The 24,310-nt window shown below is 46.3% G+C and overlaps 1 protein-coding gene across 3 annotated transcripts in view; it reads right to left on the reverse strand.

Moving 5' to 3' along the window:
• LOC133657720 (cullin-9) overlaps nt 1-24,310 on the reverse strand; it is a 55,721-nt gene that overhangs the window by 18,589 nt on the left and 12,822 nt on the right. For 2 of the 3 annotated variants that reach the window (XM_062059364.1, XM_062059362.1), the window contains exons 2-30: nt 22,691-23,356; nt 17,146-17,300; nt 16,467-17,072; nt 16,264-16,405; nt 16,008-16,198; nt 15,499-15,925; nt 15,199-15,397; nt 13,140-13,341; nt 12,885-13,075; nt 12,624-12,820; nt 12,399-12,547; nt 9,496-9,584; nt 9,282-9,387; nt 8,992-9,219; nt 8,827-8,917; nt 8,586-8,757; nt 8,403-8,508; nt 8,241-8,336; nt 7,986-8,161; nt 7,770-7,903; nt 4,924-5,109; nt 4,143-4,270; nt 2,365-2,547; nt 2,136-2,293; nt 1,875-2,070; nt 1,606-1,798; nt 1,195-1,340; nt 1,006-1,132; nt 45-250 (exon numbers count right to left, since the gene is read on the reverse strand). In XM_062059364.1, the coding sequence (XP_061915348.1) occupies nt 45-250; nt 1,006-1,132; nt 1,195-1,340; nt 1,606-1,798; nt 1,875-2,070; nt 2,136-2,293; nt 2,365-2,547; nt 4,143-4,270; nt 4,924-5,109; nt 7,770-7,903; nt 7,986-8,161; nt 8,241-8,336; nt 8,403-8,508; nt 8,586-8,757; nt 8,827-8,917; nt 8,992-9,219; nt 9,282-9,387; nt 9,496-9,584; nt 12,399-12,547; nt 12,624-12,820; nt 12,885-13,075; nt 13,140-13,341; nt 15,199-15,397; nt 15,499-15,925; nt 16,008-16,198; nt 16,264-16,405; nt 16,467-17,072; nt 17,146-17,300; nt 22,691-23,356 (5,846 nt within the window). The remainder of the gene's footprint in view (nt 1-44; nt 251-1,005; nt 1,133-1,194; nt 1,341-1,605; nt 1,799-1,874; nt 2,071-2,135; nt 2,294-2,364; nt 2,548-4,142; nt 4,271-4,923; nt 5,110-7,769; nt 7,904-7,985; nt 8,162-8,240; nt 8,337-8,402; nt 8,509-8,585; nt 8,758-8,826; nt 8,918-8,991; nt 9,220-9,281; nt 9,388-9,495; nt 9,585-12,398; nt 12,548-12,623; nt 12,821-12,884; nt 13,076-13,139; nt 13,342-15,198; nt 15,398-15,498; nt 15,926-16,007; nt 16,199-16,263; nt 16,406-16,466; nt 17,073-17,145; nt 17,301-22,690; nt 23,357-24,310) is intronic. The other variant, XM_062059363.1, reaches the window with a different exon arrangement.

The following is a 24,310-nucleotide window of genomic DNA, read 5'->3' on the forward strand; positions in this document are numbered from 1 at the left end:
ACAACGTGTCAGAGGCCCCCTGGCGTGCTCGTGTGTCATCTCACCTTGAAGACCAGGTTGTCGATGTGCATCTCTTTCTCCTGCTTGAGGATGTTGACGATCACGCAGTAGATGACGTTCCTCTTCCTCTCCAAAGTGGCGGCCGCGTCCTCGTCCACGTTCAGGTACGTCTGCTTGGGCTGCAGCTGGACACGGTTGGCCACGCCCACCTGGTTGTCGGGCGCCACCTGTTGCTTCAATTGCAACACGCCTGCAAATACGGAGGAAGAGCGGTGAGCCACAGCCTGCGTGTGTGTGCAGTGTTTCCCACACATTCATTTATTTGTGGCGGCCCGCCACGAAAGAATTACGTCCGCCACAAATAGATTTTTTATTTTTTGTCCTGTCCAGCTTTTCAGGCAAATCTTATAGTTGATGTAGATGCCCATATCGGCTGTTCAGATTTACTTTACAAAAGAGAAGTGTAGGATACTTCTCTTGTTACCTTATTTGTATTTGACTTTATTAAATGTATTTATATTATCATTTGGTGCAGCCGGGCCGGAGCAGGAGGGGATAGAAAGAGAGAAATTATTATGTTGCTGGTAAATAATATGGTTGTAGTAGTAGGCTAAAGTTAAATTATTTAGTATGCACTAATTAAAGGGGCAGAGCTTTAAGAGACATTTTAGCTTTTATATTTTATAAGATATATTTTTTGTAAGAACCACAATTAATAAATATACTTCAGTGAATAACTTATTGTTCAAATCTGTATATAAATATGTACATAAAGTGTTGTAATTATATTGTAAAATGGATGGATGATGGACGTTTAAAACAAAACTGTTATTATTAATTAGTAAGTATACATTTTTTGAGCCTTTTTAGAGAAAATCATATTGTAGTAAATTATGCAAATTACTTGATGATGTCATGGTGACCACGCCCATAGCCACGCCCCCATCGCCACAGGTATCTTGGCAGTTTATGGGAAACACTGGTGTGTGTGTGTGTGTGTGTGACCTTGGCAGGGGTCCTCAGCATGGCTGCAGCTGAGTGGTCCTCCATCATCAATAAGAGGCTGCAGAGCGTGAAGCACGAAGTCTTTGGAAAGGCCGCACGCCTTCAGCACAGAGGCCACGCCCACCTCCTGCAGAGCAACACCTGTGTGTTACACGTGTCTGTGCGTGTGCGCGTGTGTGTGTGTGTTACCTGTTGTGTGTTAAAGTGCAGCAAGATGAACATCTGCAGCGTGGACACGTGCAGCGTGCAGCAGCCAAATCGGAGCTCAGCATGACCGAGCCACGTCCACTGGAGTCGACGAGGCTTGGAGTGACGCACGCTGTACATGGACTGACCTACACACACACACACACACACACACACACACACACACACACACACACACACACACACACACACACACACACACACACACACACACACACACACACACACACACACACACACACACACACACACACACACACACACACACACACACACACACACACACACACACACACACACACACACACACACACACACACACAGACAGAGAAGTCTTGCTACGCATTGGCGGTTCTTCCAAGCCAGCAAGTGGGCGGGGTCAGCACTACTCACTGTGTGTGTAGAAGTGGGTGAAGCGGGTCAGGTAGGCGCACAGCTCAGATGGGAAATGTTCTGAAGGCTCATCCAGGAAGCAGAGAGAGGAGATGGTCCAGCAGCGTGGAGACAGAACCAGGACCTTGACATCTGCTTCCTCCTCGGACTCCACAAAGCCGTCCCCTTCCTCCTCCTCCTCCTCTTCCTCCATCTGTGGTCAACACAAAAGAGGCTCTCGTGAAAACGTGCCAGTGAGGGCTTCCGAGGTCCAGATGAAGGTTGCGGACCTGCTGGTTGTGTAGCGTGCGGTCCAGCTGCTGCAAGCGGTACAGGTGGAACTCCTGCTGCAGGTCGGTGGACTCGCTCAGGTTCTTCAACATCTGCTGGGGGAAGCGATTCGGAAAGCAGGAGCCCAGCTGCTCCACCACGGAACGTTCCAGCCACACGTTGGTCTGCGCCAAGAGCCGGTCGGCCATGTAGTACCTGCACACACGCCGACAGCTAGTTAGTTGTCTTCGCCGCCCGGTAACCTGGCGCCGTGTGATCACCTGAAGAAATGCTCGAAGGTGTTGGCGAGCTCCAGGCCAGACAGGAAGAGCATGGGCTCCAAGAACTGCTGCAGCTTCTCCAGAGTCTCCACGCTGCCAAAAAGCGAGCTGCCGCTCTGCAGCAACTGGTCCACGTACTGAGCGAACCTCTCGCTCACCTGCACGCCACCGCCATGGGTTCAGTGGAGAGGTTCCACAGCGAATGAAGGACTTAGGGAGGCGGACTTACGTGCATGGCTCTGAGGATGGACAGCTGCAGTAAGGCAGCAGAGAAGCCGTGACGCAGGGCCAGGACAAAGGCGGTCTGCTGGCCAAACAGTTCCTCCATGGCGCTCTTCAGCCGCAGGTACAGAGTTCGATAACGTTCCACAAAGTCAGGAAGATCGCAGCTGGACTCCAGGAACTTCTTCACCTGCACATTGAAGATAAATGACATCAGTCCATGTTAGAATAATCATGTATATATTATCACACAACTTTAGTATGCTTAAAGTCCGTTGCTATAGTTATTAGCTATTGTGCTCAAGCTGTATTTTTCCTATCTGTGCAAGGACAAAACTTCTTGTCTAAGAGGTGGCCTCAGCCGCAGATGTTATCTTTGTTTTAGCCCGCTAACAGCCAAGGACTTCAAGGACCTCAACGAAGATAAGACGACAGCACGCAGACGAAGCCGAGACAAGGCGAAATCACAAGGCCCCAGCACATTCCGTCACGTACTGTGCGTACTGGACCTGCTTTGCATGATATATGTGACCACTCCTTTTAGAGGCGGCCTCAGTGATGTTGACTAGGGAACTCCTGAATAAATAGAGGGACGCGGGAGCTGTACCTTAGAGCAGTGGTCCCCAACCTTTTTGTAGCTGCGGACCGGTCAACGCTTGAAAATTTGTCCTACGGACCGGGGGGGGGGGAATTGTTTTTTTTTGTTTTTTCATAAAGAAATACAATCATGTGTGCTTACGGACTGTATCCCTGCAGACTGTATTGATCTGTATTAGAGATGTCCGACAATATCGGTCTGCCGATATTATCGGCCGATAAATGCGTTAAAATGTAATATCGGTATCGTTTTTTTTATTATCAGTATCGTTTTTTTTTGTTTTTGTTTTTTTATTAAATCCACATAAAAAACACAAGATACACTTACAATTAGTGCACCAACCCAAAAAACCTCCCTCCCCCATTTACACTCATTCACACAAAAGGGTTGTTTCTTTCTGTTATTCATATTCTGGTTCCTACATTATATATCAATATGTATCAATACAGTCTGCAAGGGATACAGTCCGTAAGCACACATGATTGTGCGTGCTGCTGGTCCACTAATAATACTAACCTTTAACAGTTAATTTTACAAATTTTCATTAATTACTAGTTTCTATGTAACTGTTTTTATATTGTTTTACTTTCTTTTTTTATTCAAGAAAATGTTTTTAATTTATTTATCTTATTTTATTTGATTAATTTTTTTAAAAAGTACCTTATCTTCACCATACCTGGTTGTCCAAATTAGGCATAATAATGTGTTAATTCCACGACTGTATATATCGGTTGATATCGGTATCGGTTGATATCGGTATCGGTAATTAAAGAGTTGGACAATATCGGCATATCGGATATCGGCAAAAAGCCATTATCGGACATCCCTAATCTGTATTGATACATAATGTATATATTGTGTTTTTTACGTTGATTTAATTGATTTTAAAAAATTAAAAAAAAGTTTTTTAAAAAACATTTTTTATTTCTTGCGCGGCCCGGTACCAATCGGTTCGCGGACCGGTACCGGGCCGCTGACTGGTGGTTGGGTACCCACTGCCTTAGAGCGTAGGGCGAGACTGTGACTAAGTGTGCAGCTCCATGCGTTCTCCTCATGAGCTAAATTGAACTCTGTCTCTGCATGATTTCTTGCTTCTTGTCTGATTAATAGATGTCATCAGTGTTTGAACCTGACAGTTCAACCACACGCTGGCGGTGAAGTCGTCACACATCGAATTGTTGCCTCACCTGCTGCTGCACCACCTCCTGCCAACAGAGGGCGATGTCTGCGATGCTGCTGCTCTTCTCTTTTGGCTTCACTGACGAAGCAGAAGTGGACGCCGTTGCAGGATCTTTGTTTTTGGCCTCTTTGCCATCTGGAAACAGAAAATGGATAAACAGATTATTGGTGGAATGTAATGGCAAAATTATATTTTAGTAATCTCGTCTAAAACCACAATTTGAGTCTAAGTTGTTGCATGTGCGGCTTTGTCTTCACTGCATTGGTCTGGTTTTTGTCCTAAAATAAGACATTTTTATGACCCCGATGCATTCTTGGAGCCCATTGGGGATATCTTCAAACCCCCACCTTCTCCTAGAATAGGACAAAAACTGCTGTAAAGTTGAGAGACCACTGATGTATGTTCTATTTGTCCTTTGTCAAAGGTTACTCTCCAAAAGGATATTTTTTATGATGGACGTTAACTGCCTTACCCAATGCTTAACCAAAACATTCTTGTCCAGTTTGTATTTGCCAATCTTCTTCTCTCTCCCACTCCCAGGAGACAGGACATTTGAGCAAAACTCCTCCCTTATTATCAAAAGCTACGTAACATTTTTTTGTCCCTCTCTCTCACTTCTTCTTCTCCTTTTTTCTGTAGCAGCGTAATTTGATGTTATTGGAGCTATCAAATAAATATTTAACAGACCTTCGTTTTTTTCTGGACGTTACTTTACCGAACATGAAAAATTCCAAAACAGGAGCGACGGCACTCATTTAATACCGAATGATATTTAAATCCTTGCTCACTTGACTTGACGGGAGGTTTTAGCTGCTCGCCGTCGGGCCGGCTTGTGTCCACGTGAACCAACAGGTGCGTCAGGCGTCTCACACGGGAGTTGAAGATGGCCGCCCTGCCTTTGCAGCGGTGGGCGAAGTCAGAGTTGTCCAGGTACTCGCTGAGCAGCCACAACAGTGGACTGGTGGCAGAGGATTCTGGAAGGTAACGCATGGAGTGAAATTACTGTCAAAACTCCACAGACACACAAAAATGTTTTTACTCACGCACAACGATTCACAAGTAAATTAAACAATATACTGCAAGTAAAAAAAATAGTTTGCAAGATAAAAAAAATATTTTCTTCAATTAGAAAAGTGATCCCAGAGTGGACTTGGACAATATGTTGATTTTATCGATAAATTCAAATTTTTTATGCTTCCATATCTTTCGCCCTCTTAATTTCCTTAGCGGAGATTAACATGCTAAAAACAGGACTAATGCTAATGAGTGCTGGCATTAAGTCCTGCTAAAAAGGCTATACAACTAAACTTTGATTGATTGTATTAATATTTTATTATTACAATGTATTAATCTACCGTATTTTTCGGATTATAAATCGCAGTTTTTTTTCATAGTTTGGCCGGGGGTGTGATTTATACTCTGGAGCGATTTATGTGTGAAATTATTAACACATTACCATAAAATATCAAATAATATTATTTATCTCATTTACGTAAGAGACTAGACGTACCGATAGAAGAGGAAGCGGCGCATTGTCCACCTTTGAGTTGGCAGAGTTGTTTAGAAGCCACACCGAAGAAGAAGATTTCATGGGATTTAGCGATTAGGAGTGACAGATTGTTTGGTAAACGTATAGCATGTTCTACATGTTATAGTTATTTGAATGACTCTTACCATAATATGTTACGTTAACATACCAGGCGCGTTCTCAGTTGGTTATTTATGCGTCATATAACGTACACTTATTCAGCCTGTTGTTCACTATTCTTTATTTATTTTAAATTGCCTTTCAAATGTCTATTCTTGGTGTTGGATTTTATCAAATATATTTCCCCCAAAAAATGCAACTTATACTCTAGTGCGACTTTTATATGTTTTTTTCCTTCTTTATTATGCATTTTCGGCCGGTGCGATTTATACTCTGGAGCGATTTATAATCTGAAAAATACGGTAATACATTTTTTTGTTCTATTAGTTATCTATTTACAACATTATTGAAAATGGAATTGTGCTAAGGGTAAGATGCTGTGTCATTCCAAAATTACTTATCAACTTCTTTTTATTTTTTTATTTTTGGCGGACGGCACCATGCGCAAATAACAGTAGCTCGACGACCTTAAATTGACTGAGCGGCACCACCTGTTCTTGTAGAGTGCAAATTACGGGTGCTCTAAGTGCAAGTGTGTGGATTGGACATATTACTGCCAAAAAGTTTTAACTTGAAGAAAATTGTTTTTATACTTGCGAATCGTTTTTATCTTTGCAGAAAATTATTTCTTCACCTGCGAATCATTATTTTTTTTAAGAGGTGTCCGATAATATCGGCCGATAAATGCTTTAAAATGTAATATCGGAAATTATCGGTATCGGTTTCAAAATTATCGGTATCGGTTTCAAAAAGTGAAATTTATGACTTTTCAAAACACCGCTGTGTACACGGACGTAAGGAGAAGTACAGAGCGCACAAGTGAATGCAAAGCATACTTGGTCAACAGCCATACAGGTCACACTGAGGGTGACCGTATAAACAACTTTAACACTGTTACAAATATGCGCCATACTGTGAACCCACACCAAACAAGAATGACAAACACATTTCGGGAGAACATCTGCACCGTAACACAACATAAACACAACAGAACAAATACCTAGAACCCCTTGCAGCACTAACTCTTCCGGGACGCTACAATATACACCCCCTGCTAACCCCCCCCCACCTCAACCTCCTCATGCTCTCTCAGGGAGAGCATGTCCCAAATTCCAAGCTGCTGTTTTGAGGCATGTTAAAAAAAATAATTCCCTTTGTGACTTCAATAATAAATATGGAAGTCCCATGTTGGCATTTTTTTTCCATAACTTGAGTTGATTTATTTTGGAAAACCTTGTTACATTGTTTAATGCATCCAGTGGGGCATCACAACAAAATTAGGCATTATAATGTGTTATTCCACGACTGTATATATCTGTATCGGTTGATATCGGTATCGGTAATTAAGAGTTGGACAATACCGGTATATCGGATATCGGCAAAAAAGCCATTACTGAACATCTCTACTGCAAATCCATCCATCCATTACTGCTTGTCCCTACCGGAGTTTAAGGAAGACAAGAGAAATACATACAGAGAAACTCAATGATTGGTTGGTTTAGGTATGAGAAAATCAATGATGATTGGCAGGTTTACGAATGTATATATCGGTATTGGTTGATATCGGTATCGGTAATTAAGAGTTGGACAATATCGGAATATCGGATATCGGCAAAAAAGCCATTATCTCTAGTTTTTTTCAATTGAAGAAAATTGTTTTTCAATTAATCAAAGTTTATTCATATAGCCCTTAACCGCAAATGCCTCAAAGGGCTTCATAAACTACAACGACATCCCTGGATCTGATCCCACATCAGGGCAAGAAAAACTCAACCCACTGGGAACAATGAGAAACCTTCAAAGTGACCACAGATGTGGGAATTTTTTTTTAACTTGCAAATCGTTATGATTAAAGAAAATAGTTTTTTAACTTGCAAATCACTGGACGTAAACAAAAACGTGTGTGTGTTTGGTGAGTTTTGGCATTAAATTAAGCTCCGAAGTAATGTGAACGGTAACGTGTGGTATAAAGTGTTTTTTTTTTACCTGAAAAGGTGATTGTGTGCACGATAGGTGTGACCAGCGCCTCCCAGCAGGTTCGACCCAGAGCTTCAGCAGCTTCAGCATCTGGCAGGAAACGGTCTGCAAACATCTGCTCATGTTTGAGGGCGCTGTTGAGCCTGAGCACGCACAGATACACACACTTAGTGATGCAGCCACAGCACGGCGAAGAACCTGCAAGACTTGGAGAAGGTGTGCTACTTATTAAAGAGCTGCAGCAGCTGTGTCTGCTCGTCCATCACTTCCTGACACCACGTGTGCGCCTTGGTGCTGTAGAACAAGAAGGTCCGACAGCACAGCTGCTCTTTGAACACGGGCCAGAACGTCGGCTTCGGCCCCAAAACCTCGAAACCGTGAACCCTCGTGTCGATGCCACCCTGTCACAGAGGAGGTGCGGTCAGTGGGGAGCGGTGGGGACAAAGGACGGGTCTCACAGACATGAGCTTAAAGTCTGACCTGCTGGCATCTCTTGACACGGATCTGTATGATGGACCAGAATTTGGTCATGTTCTCTAGAAGAACCACCCGACTGGCTGACGTGGTCACATTAACCTACACACACAAACACAGTGAGCATCATGTGATCCAGTGTACGACAGCAGAGGAGCTCGTCCTTACCGTGTTGAGTTCAGTGCTGATGTTGGTCGGGTCATCTCCACCCAGAACCAGGATGCGGGCCGGCATGTAGCTAGAGTCCTCGCTAGCCACCTGGATGGCCAACTGCCTAAACACACACACACACACAGAAGTATGTTACAAGACTGTAGGCAGGAAGAGGGATGGCGTGGCAGCGTCAAGTACCGGATGATGACGCCTCTGTGCATGAAGATGTTGATGAAGTGCGAGCCGGTGGGTCCGTTGGACTCCCAGTACGTTTTACTGTTCTTGTCGGTTAGCTTGTTAGCTCGATGGTGATTGGACGACACCTCCACCTTCTCCCAACACTTCTCCTCCTTCAGCTCCACACTGGAACCTGAGCACCGGCCACAAAAGCGTGAGCAGAAGTCGAGGATGGCGCCAGAAGCAAAGATCAAAGTCTCACCTTGGCAAAGATTCCTGAGGAAGACGTCAAAGAAAGGAATGTTGATTGGCTGATGGCTGCGGCGATGCTCCTCAATCTGGCCCAAAACCATCTGACGGCACAAAGGAAGCAGAGTGAGACACCGACTAAGGCGACAAAAGTGTCTTCCATGTGTCTCTGCAGTACCTGGATGCAGCCAGCGAGGACGCTGGTGGTCATCTTCTTGTAGAGGCTGGCGTACTTCTCACAGTCGGTGACGAGGTCTCGCAGCTCAGCGACCAGCGGGAGGTTGGCGCCGTGTTTGTCCAGCGTCTTGAGCAGCGCCTCCTTGGTTCCCAGGCGGCACATGACCACGGCGTAGTCTTTGTTTAGAGACGCCAGGCGGTACAGGAAGCGGATGAACTGCTGCATCACCTGCGCACAGTAGTGCAGGTCAGCCATTTTCTGCTTCAGCGTTCCGCTCTGTTGGTCCTCACCTCTTTGTCGCTGAAAAAGGCCGTCATGGACGCCAGGCAGGGCTCGATGCTCTCGTGCCACGGCAGCGCATCCTCCTGGTAGCTGTCCAAAAACTTATTCAGGATTCTGGTATGAGCGAGACACATAAAGCAGAAGTCATTCAATCATTTATCAGTCACCAACAGGGGGGCGCCACAGTAGCATGGCGAGGTAAGGTTCACAACACGTTTGTACCGCAGGATTGACAGCTGGACGGCCCGGTCCGCTCGGAGGTGCTCCAACAGACGGACCAAGTCCTGAAAAGTGTCTCGATTCTGTGACACCTGAGAACACAAAAGATCAGAAACAATGGAGGAACATGAATAAGGGTTGAACCTAGAGATGTCGATAAATGCTTTAAAATGTAATATCGGAAATTATCGGTATCGGTTTCAAAAAGTAAAATGTATGACTTTTTAAAACACCGCTGTGTATACGGACGTAGGGAGAAGTACAGAGCGCCAATAAACCTTAAAGGCACTGCCTTTGCGTGCCGGCCCAGTCACATAATACTTACGGCTTTTCACACACACACACACACACACACACACACAAGTGAATGCAAGGCATACTTGGTCAACAGCCATACAGGTCACACTGAGGGTGAACGTATAAACAACTTTAACACTGTTACAAATATGCGCCACACTGTGAACACACACCAAACAAGAATGACAAACACATTTCGGGAGAACATCCGCACCGTAACACAACAAACACAACAGAACAAATACCCAGAACCCCTTGCAGCACTAACTCTTCCGGGACGCTACATTATAGACCAGGGGTCGGCAACCCGCGGCTCCGGAGCCGCATGCGGCTCCTTGACCACTCTGATGCGGCTCAGCTACATGCATGCCGACCCCCTCGATTTTCCCAGGAGACTTATGGATGTCAGTGTCTCTCATAGACTACTCCCAGGGAAAAATAATCCTATTAACACTCTAATTACTATATAAAGGGCGTGCCCTAATTGCACTGCAGTAATTGTCCTCTATAGCATTTACTTAAAGCATGCCAGGCCAGCCACATGTTGTATGTTGTTATTACTTGCTCACACAGGAGACAGCAAAGCATAGTTACTCATCAGCCACACAGCTTACACTGACGGTAGCCGTATCAAACAACTTCAACATTGTTACGTTACAAATATGCGCCACACTGTGAACCCACACCAAAAAAGAATGAAAAACACATTTCTGGAGAACATCCCACTGTAACACAACATAAACACAACACAACCATTACCCAGAATCCCATGCAGTCCTAACTCTTCCGGTCTACATTATACACCCCGCTACCACCAAATCCCCCCACACATCAACCCCCCCCCCCCCCCTCTTCGTGGTTGGTTGAGCGGAAGAGTTAGGGCTGCATGGGATTCTGGGTATTGGTACCGTCAGTGTAAGATGTGTGGCTGCTGAGTTAGTAGCCTTGCTGTCTCTTACGTGAGCAAGCTAAAGCTGCATTCCACTTGTGGCCGAGCAGGTACACTGATTGGGCAGACTGTAGAGGGCGTCAAATGCAGTGTCATCACGCTCTGATATTCGGGAGTCTCCCGGGAAAAATGAGAGGGTTGGCAAGTGTGACGCAAGCGACATTCATCCAAAACTCGCGGGCTGCACTAACATCCAATTCCCACATTAAAGTGCGTGCCGGTGCGTGTGTCTGAGACCCCTGGTTAACATAGCACAAAGCATGTAAGCTTTGTATGCGGTGTTTTTCATTTTAAATTTTAAAAACATTTTTGTGGCTCCCATTACTTTCTTTAATGTGTGAAACTTGCCAAAATGGCTCTTTGAGTGGTAAAGGTTGCCGACCCCTGTTATAGACCCTCCGCTACTTTCAGGCATAATAATGTGTTAATTCCACGACTGTATATATCGGTATCGGTTGATATCGGTATCGGTAATTAAGAATTGGACAATATCGGGATATCGGCAAAAAAGCCATTATCGGACATCTCTAGTTGAAACTATTCTTGCTCTTTGCACAATCTTAAGACTTTGTCTCTCGCTTCAAACAGGGAGAAATAGGTCTCACTCTGTGCATCACTCTCAGCACCTAAAGACGTTTATCTAATTAACTGGACGCAGTGAGCCCTCTTTCCACTCAGCCGCAATTTTTGTCTCGGTGGGCAGAGCCGAGACTGCCAGCTTTACACACACAGGAAGCAAGGACAAAGAGCCTTGCAGCTCGCTAGCGCGAAGTTCCGCAAAGTAACAAAAATTAAAGCTATGAGCTGCTTTGAACGGGGCCTCACCCCCTTGCAATGCAGGGTTCACGCGAGTCCCACCCGACCCCCCGACAAAACTTTCAGGACGATCAAAGCATGTGTAAGGAAGTTATGACAATTATAATTTTTTACCAGAAGGGGCAATAAAAGCGCTGTAGTAGTTACGCAGTTGCGTCCCACCCAACACCCCAACCCATCATAAAACATTTCGGCAAGATTGGAGCATGTGGACGGAAATGATGAGAGTTAAACATTTTCACCAGTAGGAGGCGATAAAGGCGCTGTAGTAGTTATGCGGTTGCGCCCCATCCCCCACTCCGACCCGCCATCAAAACTTTTAGTAAGACCAGAGCATGAAGTTATGACAGCTAACATTTTTCACCACAAGGGGGCGATAAATGTGCAGCAGTATTCATGCCGTTGGGTCCAACCCAACATTCCGACCCACCATAAAACATTTCAGGATGATTGGAGCATAACAGAAGTTATTAGAGTTATAATTTTTCACCACAAGTGGGCGATAGAGGAACAGCAGTAGTTATGCAGTTGTGTCCCACCCAACACTCCAACCCACCATAAAAAATTTCAGGAAGATTGGAGCATGTGGACAGAAGAAATGACAGTTAGAATTTGTCACCACAGGCGCTGCAGTATTCATGCTGTTAAGTTCCACCCAACACCCCATAAAAAATTCATGCTGATTGGTGCATGTGGACAGAAGTTATGAGAGTTAGACTTTTTCACCACTAGGGGGCAATAAAGGTACAACAGTAGTTCTGCAGTTGCGCCCCTCCCAACACCCCGACCCACCATTAAAAAAGATAACCTAACCTAGTTTTTCCTACTGGGGAAAAAAAAGTACCTGGACACGCTGGTCGTCCAGCTGTGAAGAAGGGTCACACAGCAGCTGCTCCAGGGTGAGGATGACTTCTTTAGTGGCCGTCATCTCCCTCAGACTCAGCAGCAACATCTGGAGCTGTGTGTCCTTCAGGTCCAACTGCTCGGGACGATCTGACAGAGACAAAAACTGACAGCTGAAACTGATGGGGGCGAGGCGAGTGAGGAAGATGAGGATGAGAAAGGGTACCTTTGCTCTCCAGCTTGTGCACCATGAAGATGTGGTTGAGCGCTATGATGGCCAGCATGGTCTCGTTCTGGGACAGCATCAGGCACTTCTTCAGGACAGCGGTGACATCGCAGGACACCAGCTGCTCAGCCAGACTCTTGTGGTTGGAGACGAGCATGACGATGACGAGGAGGCCGTTGCGCACCGCCGGCGTACACCTGCGGAGGCGCGGCGTGCTTGGTCAGTGAAATGCCTTGCCGTCGCACCCAAAGTCGCACTTACCCTTTGGTCTTCAGCATCAGGTCCACAGCGGCGGGGATGGACGCCAACAGACCCTTGGAGCCTTCTGGCGTGGCCGAGCCGATGCTGGCAAAGATCTCCAGCATCATCTGAGTGCCGGACTCCGAGAGGGCAAGAACGCTGCTGAGGCCGCACAGGTCGTGTTTACTGGCGCCGGTGATGACCTTCAGAGTCTGAAGACACTCCACATCAAGCACCTGGACGCTAAGTGGCTGTGTGTGTGTGCGTGTGTCTCACCGCCAACGCCAGCTGTTGCACATGTGACATGTTGGAGAGCTCCTGCATGCACGTCAGTATAGCTTTGACTCCGCCCTCTGTGGCGAAGGGAACTCTCCACTCGTATCTCAGCATGAGCATGTGTGTGAGCCTCAACGTGCATGTCACCACATTTCTGCAGGATGAGCCAAGAAGCTCCACCAGCAGCTTCAGCACTTTGTCCCTGTTGGAGGACAACATTCAGAGGACAGCATCCAGAAGACAACCTGCCAACGTCCACTAGAGGACCTTCCAACATCCTAAAGACGCCCTTCCAACGTCCAAAAGACGCCCTTCCAACGTCCAAAAGACGCCCTTCCAACGTCCTAAAGACGCACTTCCAACGTCCTAAAGACGCCCTTCCAACGCCCAGAAGACGCCCTTCCAACGTTCAAAAGACGCCCTTCCAACGTTCAAAAGACGCCCTTCCAGCGTCCTAAAGACGCCCTTCCAACGCCCAGAAGACGCCCTTCCAACGCCCAGAAGACGCCCTTCCAACGTTCAAAAGACGCCCTTCCAAAAGACGCCCTTCCAACGCCCAGAAGACGCCCTTCCAACGTTCAAAAGACGCCCTTCCAACGTTCAAAAGACGCCCTTCCAACGTTCAAAAGACGCCCTTCCAACGTTCAAAATACGCCCTTCCAATTTTCAAAAGACACCCTTCCAAAAGACGCCCTTCCAACGTCCTAAAGACGCCCTTCCAACACCCTGCAAACGTCCAGAAGACACCATTCTAACATTTAGAAGACACCATTCTAACATTTAGAATACACCATTCTAACATTTAGAATACACCATTCTAACATTTAGAAGACACCATTCTAACATTTAGAAGACACCATTCTAACATTTAGAAGACACCATTCTAACATTTAGAAGACACCATTCTAACATTTAGAAGACACCATTCTAACATTTAGAAGACACCATTCTAACATTTAGAAGACACCATTCTAACATTTAGAAGACACCATTCTAACATTTAGAAGACACCATTCTAACATTTAGAAGACACCATTCTAACATCCAGAAGACACCATTCTAACATCCAGAAGACACCATTCTAACATCCAGAAGACACCATTCTAACATTTAGAAGACACCATTCTAACATTTAGAAGACACCATTCTAACATTTAGAAGACACCATTCTAACATTTAGAAGACACCATTCTAACATCCAGAAGACACCATTGTAACATTTAGAAGACACCATTGTAACATTTAGAAGACACCATTCTAACATCCAGAAGACACCATTCTAACATTTAGAAGACACCATTCTAACATTTAGAAGACACCATTCTAACATTTAGAAGACACCATTCTAACATTTAGAAGACACCATTCTAACATCCAGAAGACACCATTCTAACATCCAGAAGACACCATTCTAACATTTAGAAGACACCATTCTAACATTTAGAAGACACCATTCTAACATTTAGAAGACACCATTCTAACATCCAGAAGACACCATTCTAACATCCAGAAGACACCATTCTAACATCCAGAAGACACCATTCTAACATCCAGAAGACACCATTCTAACATCCAGAAGACACCATTCTAACATCCAGAAGACACCATTCTAACATCCAGAAGACACCATTCTAACATTTAGAAGACACCATTCTAACATTTAGAAGACACCATTCTAACATTTAGAAGACACCATTCTAACATTTAGAAGACACCATTCTAACATTTAGAAGACACCATTCTAACATTTAGAAGACACCATTCCAACATCCAGAAGACACCATTCCAACATCCAGAAGACACCATTCTAACATTTAGAAGACACCATTCTAACATTTAGAAGACACCATTCTAACATTTAGAAGACACCATTCTAACATTTAGAAGACACCATTCTAACATTTAGAAGACACCATTCTAACATCCAGAAGACACCATTCTAACATCCATAAGACAACCTTCTAACAACCATAAGACAACCTTGTAACAACCGTAAGACAACCTTGTAACAACCATAAGACAACCTAACTTCCATAGGACATGACAACATTGGTCTCACCGTACGCCCTGGACACAGTCGCTCCTCATAGAGTTCTTCTCCTGTGTCACCTTGTCCTCTAGCAACCTGGTGATGAAGATGACGCCAGCCAAGTTCTGGACAATGTCCCATCTGTAACCTCCTTTCCTGAGCATGTCCACCACCTCCCCCAACTTCTCCAGCAATGTCTTCTTGCCCAGGACACGAGGACAGTTAAAGACTGCAGATTAGCAGACAGGGGAGCAAAGTGTCAAACATCTAATCCGTACACTCAGGTTGTGGCAAGAAGAGCTGGTGCTGCTCTGGCTAAACTGGACTCACCCTTCATCTTCTCCTCCAGACCATCAGGATATTTGCTGGAATCCTCCTGAGGAAACTCGCTCTCCGTGTCGGGGCTGCTGCATGCTGACTCAGCAGGAAGTTCCTTCTTGGCTCTCTTGGAGACCATCACAGAGGAGGCGCACACGCCTGCTGCTCCTCCTTCTGCAAGGCAAACACGTTTAGGGCGGTCAGAACGCTCCGAGCTCAGCAGCCTCAAGGAGCAGGAAGTGTCCTCCTCACCCGGCAGCTCTTCGTCCTCCAAACATCCTCCTCCTGGTCTAAGGTAGTGTTTGCAGAAGGCGTGCGAGCAGAGCAGCTCGCTGAGGCAGGAAGACGGCAGGTGTTGCTTCAGGTAGTGTAGGACCTTCTTGGCCACGTCTCCAGGGATGAGCAGACTAATCAGCGCAGTGTCGTCGAGCTCCGCCTCCTGGGTTGAAAGATAACAAATCAGAGACGCCTTTGACATAATATTTGCCGCCATGCTATGAGTGGGTACACCGGAGACGCACCTGGTCGCAGAGGCTGAGCAAGAGGAGGTGGTTGACTTCATGTTGCTCCTTCGCTTCCAGCTTCTTGATGAAGAAGAGTACCTCCCACCACTCGGCACGGCTCAGAGCTGCGGGCTCCGTCTGCGGATTGTCGGCCAAGTAGGGCAGAGAGTAGAGGCCGCCGGGGGGTTTGGAGAAGATGGTCTGGCTGGCTGAGGGAACAAGAAGAACAAGAAGACGATGGAGCAAACGCAGACAGACAAATATCACCTCCTACCTGAGGTAAGTCTGATGGTTTCCGTCAGGGAGGATGCCTTCTCCATGGTCTCCTTGTCGGCCGGACCACTGCTACCGCTTCCCAAAATCTCCACCATGTGCCAGTGGACCCAGTAAGTCCTGCGTAGAGCGTTCCAGTACACCTACACACCACAGCGTCAGTCCAGCTGAGTCCCCATTTCAGAAGGAACGAGACAACCTCACCTGAACGGGCGGCGAGCCGTCGTTGCTGTAGCGGAACTCTCCTTGGTCTCCTGCGCTCACTTCCTCGTAGTCCTCGAGCATGCGGAGCGCCATGCCACTCTTCAGGTTGTCCTGGACGTACTCCACGTAGGCCGGGCGACTGGTGAAATCGGAGCTTGTTTTGTAGCCATTTCCGGCCTTCTTCTTTGAGGCGGCGCCGCCATGCGGGCTGGCGTCCTGGGCGGCGCCGATCACAACAGGCAAGCTGCTGAAGCGAGGCTGGAAGATGGATCTCCAAATGGGCAGGGAGGCATCCGCCCCCTTGGCCCAAGCGCCGTCTCCTCTGTAGAGCGGGGCTGAGCCATAGGACAACTTGCGGTCCCAACCCATGACGCGCACCAGCTCGGAGATCAAGTTGGCCATGGCCATGGTGAACTCAAACTCACACTGGACACGAAGCCGCTCAGTCTGGTGGCTACAGGTGGAGGTGGACGAGGAAGACCCGGGGGAGCAGCTGGCTTCCTGTCTGTCGGAGCTGGAGTCCACACCCACCGTGTTGAGCTTGTCCATCAGCGAGGTGACGCACAGGTAACGCTTGACCAGGGAGAAGAGCAGCTTCCCTGGAATCTGGAGACACACGAAAGCTAATCCATCAATCAACTCACGGTAACGACCCTTCGCTCATTGGTTGCCAGGTCACCTGTGGCAGGTGGATGCTCTCAAAGGAGATGCCGTGCTCCTCAGAAGACGTGGTTTCAGCAAACAGTTCGAGCAGCGTGTAGCGGTTATCGAAGTCCATGTGCTGCTCGATGCCGTCCTGCTGGCTGAGCGACAGCAGCACGTAGGCTCGGCTGCCTGCGGACCACACGTCACATGACTTTAGCGGAGCTCTAAAAAAACGGGCGTCATCACGAGCTACATTCAAAGGCGCCGCAAGCGTCGATACAATCAGACAAAGAATTCAGCTGGATCCAAGGGACTTTAATCGTTGGTTCAGAACAAACATGGTGGCAGTTGCAAAGACCGGTGATCTGGCAAGACATGCTCCCCATTGGAATTCATGCACCTCTGCTACAGACGATCAAATTTACGATTTATCTGGTTATGGCCAGTGATGGCCGTAACGAGCTACAAGCTACTTTTTAAACCGATAGCGATTGGTGTACCGTAGCTATTTTTACACCCATGTAGCGACTAGGGCTGCAACAACTAATCGATTAAAATCCATCCATCCATCCATTTTCTACCGCTTATTAAAATAGTTGCTGATTAATTTAGTCATCGATTCGTTGGATCTATGCTATGCGCAGAGTTTTTTTTTTGTTTTTTTTTAAATAAATATATATATATATATATATGTTTTTTAATAAACCTTTATTCATGAACTGCAACATGTACAAACAGCTGAGAAACAATAATCAAAATAAGTATGGTGCCAGTATGCTGTTTTTTTTTCAATAAAATACTGGATAGAATAGAAATGTAGTTTGTCTCTTTTGTCCGGTTATTAATCGATTAATCGAAGTAATAATCGACAGATTAATCGATTATCAAATTAATTGTTAGTTGCAGCCCTAGTTGCGACGTAATGTCCATAAAAGCTACAAGGAGAGAAAACAAGACTGCAAATTAGAGATGTCCGATAATACCAGACTGCCGATATTATCGGCCGATAAATGCTTTAAAATGTAATATCGGAAATTATCGGTTGGCATCGGTTTCAAAAACCTTAAAGGCACTGCCTTTGCATGCCGGCCCAGTCACATAATATCTACGGCTTTTCACACACACAAATAAATAATAATAAATGATAAATGGGTTATACTTGTATAGCGCTTTTCTACCTTCAAGGTACTCAAAGCGCTTTGACAGTATTTCCACATTTACCCATTCACACACACATTCACACACTGATGGCGGGAGCTGCCATGCAAGGCGCTAACCAGCAGCCATCAGAGGCAAAGGGTGAAGTGTCTTGCCCAAGGACACAACGGACGTGACTAGGAAGGTAGAAGGTGGGAATTGAACCCCAGTAACCAGCAACACTCCGATTGCTGGCACAGCCACTCTACCAACTCCGCCACGCCATCACAAGTGAATGCCTTCATACTTGGTCAACAGCCATACAGGTCACACTGAGGGTAGCCGTATAAACAACTTTATCACTGTTACAAATATGCGCCACACTGTGAACCCACACCAAAAAAGAATGACAAACACATTTCGGGAGAACATCCGCACCGTAACACAACAGAACAAATACCCAGAACCCCTTGCAGCACTAACTCTTCCGGGACGCTACAATATACACCCCCGCTACCCCCCCAGCCCCCCCAACCTCCTCATGCTCTCTCAGGGAGAGCATGTCCCAAATTCAAAGCTGCTGTTTTGAGGCATGTTAAAAAAAATAATGCACTTTGTGACTTCAATAATAAATATGGCAGTGCGGTATATCGGACATCGGCAAAAAAGCCATTATCGAACATCTCTACTGCAAATCCATCCATCCATTACTGCTTGTCCCTACCGGAGTTTAAGGAAGAAAAGAGAAATACATACAGAGAAACTCAATGATTGGTTGGTTTACGTATGAGAAAATCCATGATGATTGGCAGGTTTACGAATGATGAATCACTATTGGCTAAGGTTGAGGCAAAACATTACGGCAGGCCAATCAGAGGCAAGATAGAGCGGGTCATGACGCTTTAAAACCAGGAAACAAAATCAAAACATTGCCCGCAGCGGTGGCAGACGCCACATTAGGCGAGGGTCTTGTTTAAACCTAGGCTTCTTTTTCGGGTGCTTCAATAGGCCATTTATCTGTACTTTTATTTATTTTACATTATTTTTAAACATTTTATAAACGTTCCGTTTTGTTGCGGCTAACTTGACAGTTCACAGCTGTGTTAGCAAAGCGTTCAGGGAGGAGGGAGGCTAGGGCTGGGTCAATAAAACTATATCAATACATATCGCGATAGACATCAATCAACCAATCAATCAATGTTTATTTATATAGCCCAAAATCACAAGTGTCTCAAAGGGCTGTACAAGCCACAACGACATCCTCGGTACAGAGCCCACATACGGGCAAGGAAAACTCACCCTAGTGGGACGTCAATGTGAATGACTATGAGAAACCTTGGAGAGGACCGCATATGTGGGTAACCCCCCCCCCCCCCCCCCCCTCTAGGGGAGACCGAAAGCAATGGATGTCGAGTGGGTCTGACATAATATTGTGAAAGTCCAACACGTCAGCAAAAGTCCAGTCCATGGTGGGGCCAGCAGGAACCATCCCGAGCGGAGACGGGTCAGCAGCGTAGAGATGTCCCCATCCGATGAACAGGCTAGCGGTCCACCCCGGGTTCATAGTATTGGAGCCCGAATAGAAAACGCTGTATAGCCCGCAGACTTTTTTTGGGCTCTGGGAATCACTAATAAGCCGGAGTTCTTTGAACGCAGATTTCTTGCCGGGACATATGGTACAATACAATCAGCAAGATAGGCAGGAGCTTGACCGTGTAGTATTTTATACGTAAGTAGTAAAACCTTAAAGTCGCATCTTAGGTGCACAGGAAGCCAGTGCAAGTGAGCCAGTATAGGCGTAATATGATCAAACTTTCTTGTTTTTGTCAAAAGTCTAGCAGCAGTGTAATTGATATCAATCAATACAAAATATATATATCTTTTTTGGAGAATGAAGCACGGTTGGTTGCATGAACGAAGGCACTCGCGGTCTGTAAAGCTAGCAAAACAGGATGGGACATGCTAAACAGCCAATCACGTAACAGGATCAACTATCAAGTTAGGTTGCGCCAGCTCGCTGTTGATTCTCTGCCCGGAGTGAGAAAATAAATTAAAAATTTTTGCCCCAAAGAGCGAAGAAATTGTAAATAAAACACATTGACGGTGTGGCAGCTTTTTGGATTTTTTTCAACCCACGTCCGTCAACAGGTGGGAACTAAAGTGCAGGACTGTATAAATAAGATATAACAAATGTGCTACTTTAAAATATTAATTTGGTCCAATAATATTTAATCAATAATTACTGCATAACACAAATTAATTTCCATACTTAATTAAAATAACATTAAATTAAATGTTACACAGCTGTAACTTCCTGGCACTAAACCTGCAGAAAATAGTTATTCCCAGGTTTCTCTATGTTTACATTTTCACACTTTGCACTATTTTGTTACACTTTATGAAGCATTTCTTACATATTCCTTCTTTTTGCGCCTTCATTTTAAGAGCTTATTGTTACGTCTCCACTTCGAAAGCTTCTCCTCCCCTTCATCCTTGTTGTACCGGCAGTTTTTAGCGCTTCCATAGCGAGTCTACTGACAGGTGTAAGTTAGAACTGTACGCTACCTTGTATTAGAAATGGCAACAGCGGAGGATGAATGCCCTCCAACAAGAAGGAAGGAGCTTATTGACTACGGCGCGGATCACAATGGCAGATGTGCACAAATTTGGGCAATTATGCAGATCCCAAATACACATCAGCAGGTACCAATAAGGTAAGCATAATACCGCGAAACAAAACACCAGATAATATGTCTCCTAATAGATGCCATTTGGGGTCCATCCATCCATTTTCTAGCGCTTGTCCCTGTCGGGGTTGCTGCTGGAGCCTATCTCAGCTGCATTCGGGCGGTAGGCGGGGTACACCCTGGACAAGTCGCCACCTCATCGCAGGGCCAACACAGATAGACAGACAACATTCACACATGAGAACCAATTTTAGTGTTGGGGTCCTTATAGACAAACCGTATTAATACCCGTATGTTGAAGCACAGTACGTCTGACTAGGTAGCCGTATTGCTGCGCGTTCCATCAAGCGGTGCGGCCTTGTCGCGTACCGAAGTTCTACTAAATCATATTGACAGATTTTTGGGCCCTGTGGGTAAGGTTCTATATTCTCAATGAAACATCAACGTTTTGGTGTTGCTTGATTACGGGTACTTGCTAGCGTCATTCATTGAAGAGGGGGCGTCCACTTGCAGCGCACACGTACTGTATCTCTTAAGATTGACTGCCATCTACTGATCACACTTATCATTACACCCCTTACCAAATAAAATTGTTTCAAGGGCTGTAAGCACAACCAGAATTAATCCGTACATTACGCGGACCAGGTTATAAGGCGCACTATCGATTTTTGAGAAAACTAAAGGATTTTCAGTGCGCCTTATAGTCTGAAAAATACAGGAGCGCTCCCAGCATGCCTTGTGGCATTTGATTTGACATTTGAAGTCGACATTTACTATAACGATTGGACTTGCGTCACAGTTTCCGTCAACACGCAATTACACATTACACATGTGCAGAAGCAGTGGGTGCACCAGAACCGGCAAAGAGAACCTTCGGACACTTGTGCCCATACTTGCCAACCCTCCCGTTTTTAGCGGGAGAATCCCGGTATTCAGCGCCTCTCCCGACAACCTCCCGGCAGAGATTTTCTCCCGACAAACTCCCTGTATTCAGCCGGAGCTGGAGGCCACGCCCCCTCCAGCTCAATGCGGACCTGAGACTGAGTGGGGACAGCCTGTTCTCACGTCCGCTTTCCCACAATATAAACAGCTTGCCTAACGAATTCAAACGAATGGAAACAAGAATTTCAGTTCATCCAGGACAGTTTGAAGGGGAAGGTGTATGTTGCCTGTAAATATGTAGAACAGACTTCTCCATTGAACACGGGGGCCGAAATGATATACTCATCACATGAACGGAGAAGTTAAACAGGACAATACTGCCATCTAATGGATAGCCAACGGAACACTGAAATTCAAGTATTTATTTTATGTAAATAAAATAAAATAAAATAAAAAAATATATATATATTTATAGCTAGAATTCACTGAAAGTCAAGTATTTCATACATATATATACATATATATATATATATATGAAATACTCGAGTTGGTGAATTCAAGCTGTAAATAACCACGCCCCCAACCCCCCCCCCCCCCCCCCCCCCCCCCCCCGACCAAGCCACCCCCCCACCCCCTACCCCCCATCTCCCGATATTGGAGGTTTCAAGGTTGGCAAGTATGCTTGTGCCTCAAGAAGATTCTGGAACAAGCATGGCGGGACGACAAGAACGAGAGACAGTTTTTAGCGTTTGTCTCTCGGGGTCAAGACTCTGCGGTCCTTTTGGACGCCAATGATGTCCTTTTGATGATTGGCGAGGGCAGCCTAGCTCTCCCTGCTACACACGTAAGTAGTCACCACGGTGACGGCCTTACCTGCGTCGTGGGACGCCAGCGCTCGCAGCATCTTGCCGGCACTGCGCCTGGTCTGCGTCTCCTTGTTGCACAGCAGCTCCATCAGCAGGTTGAGGGCGCCCGTCTCCTTGAAGACGCCCACCAGCGAGCCGATGCTGGCGTAGGCGCTCAGCACGTGGATGGTGTGCGTGATGCTGATGGACAGCTCGCTCTTCTTGGCCATCTGCTTCCTGGCGCGACGCACCAGGTTCTTCACGTCCTCCTTCATGTCCAGCAGCTCGGTCTCGTCAAACGTTCCCTCGGCCGCGCACGCCTCTTCCTCGCCCTGCGACTCCTGCGGCTGCAGAGGCCGCTGCGAGTCGGCTTTCCTCTTCCCCAGCAGCGAGGGGCAGTTGGCGTACACGTCCTCCATGGACATCCACATCAGGACGTTCTCAGATTTCACGTCCCCGGACGTGGAGCCGCCGGAACCGCCCGCCCCGGGGCTGACGCCGCCACCGGAGCCGGCGCAGTTGGCCCCCCCGGACGCGGTTCCATCGTCGACGGCGGCGAGGCACCAGCGAATCAGGTACTCGATCTGGCCGTCGTGGGTGCGGCGCTGGCGGATCAGCTCCTCGGGATACGCCTGCAAGCGCGGGCCGATCTGGACCAGCAGGTTCCCGTTGCGGCGTTCGCCCACCATGGTCACTGTGAAGACAAAATGAAGACCACGTCACGTCAGCTTTTCAAAATACGTTCCCAAGACAGTCAAGCAGGTGGTTTTGACGTGTGGTTGCCCACTTCCTCCTTCACATGACTCCACACTTCCGCTCACGACAAGAACGGTCTTTTGGCCAACGTCTCGACTCCTTCCAGCACCAAACATGTGTTAGCTTCCAGAATGACGGGTTAAGAGGGCCGAGGAAGACCACGAAAGTTGTAAATTAAACATTTGGAGCCCCTTAGCGAGGACGATGAGAGTTTTCAATCATGTTTAGTGGTGCATCGTCAGCGTTTGAGAGTTTAGAGGGCGGACTTACCATTATTAAGCAAACACGGACAGTTGCTTGGGGACCCGGGATTTCCAGGGGCCTCAAAACATCTCATAAAAAAATAAAACTATCTTTAGGTTTTAAAATACTTCATCAATAGGGATGTAACGATTGATCAATAGATGAATTTATTTTTCCTAAGAATCAAGTACTGTGAATTCCAGCCGTAATATTACTACTTTTCCCCTACGCTTTGACTCCTGCGGCTTATAAATCGGTGCGGCTAATTGAAGAACTTTTCTTCGCCGGCGGACATAATGCAAATAGTAAAAAAAAACAAAAAAACAAGCAAAGACAAAATAGGTGTGTTACTGTCTGTGCTATGATGGCATTTTTTGGACAAGTTCGCTCACAGTAGGTGCTACAGTGACTTTCTGTTTAGACTGAGCTTTCAACCGGAAGTACAAGTGCGGTTTCGTCTTCCATCCATAGCATTTTTACTCGTATGGATTCTTCATTTATCACTCCAAGCAACGTTTGCAAGTTTCACAATGTAACTAAAACAATACATACTTACCGAACCGTCCCATGTGTGATGTCTGTAGGAGTGTTTTCATGCATATTTGCACATGCTATTGTCATTTAATGAAGCTAGCGTCAGTAGCATTAG

This window comes from Entelurus aequoreus, linkage group LG09 (genome assembly GCF_033978785.1).
Source record: "Entelurus aequoreus isolate RoL-2023_Sb linkage group LG09, RoL_Eaeq_v1.1, whole genome shotgun sequence".
In the NCBI taxonomy this organism is placed as follows: domain Eukaryota; kingdom Metazoa; phylum Chordata; class Actinopteri; order Syngnathiformes; family Syngnathidae; genus Entelurus; species Entelurus aequoreus.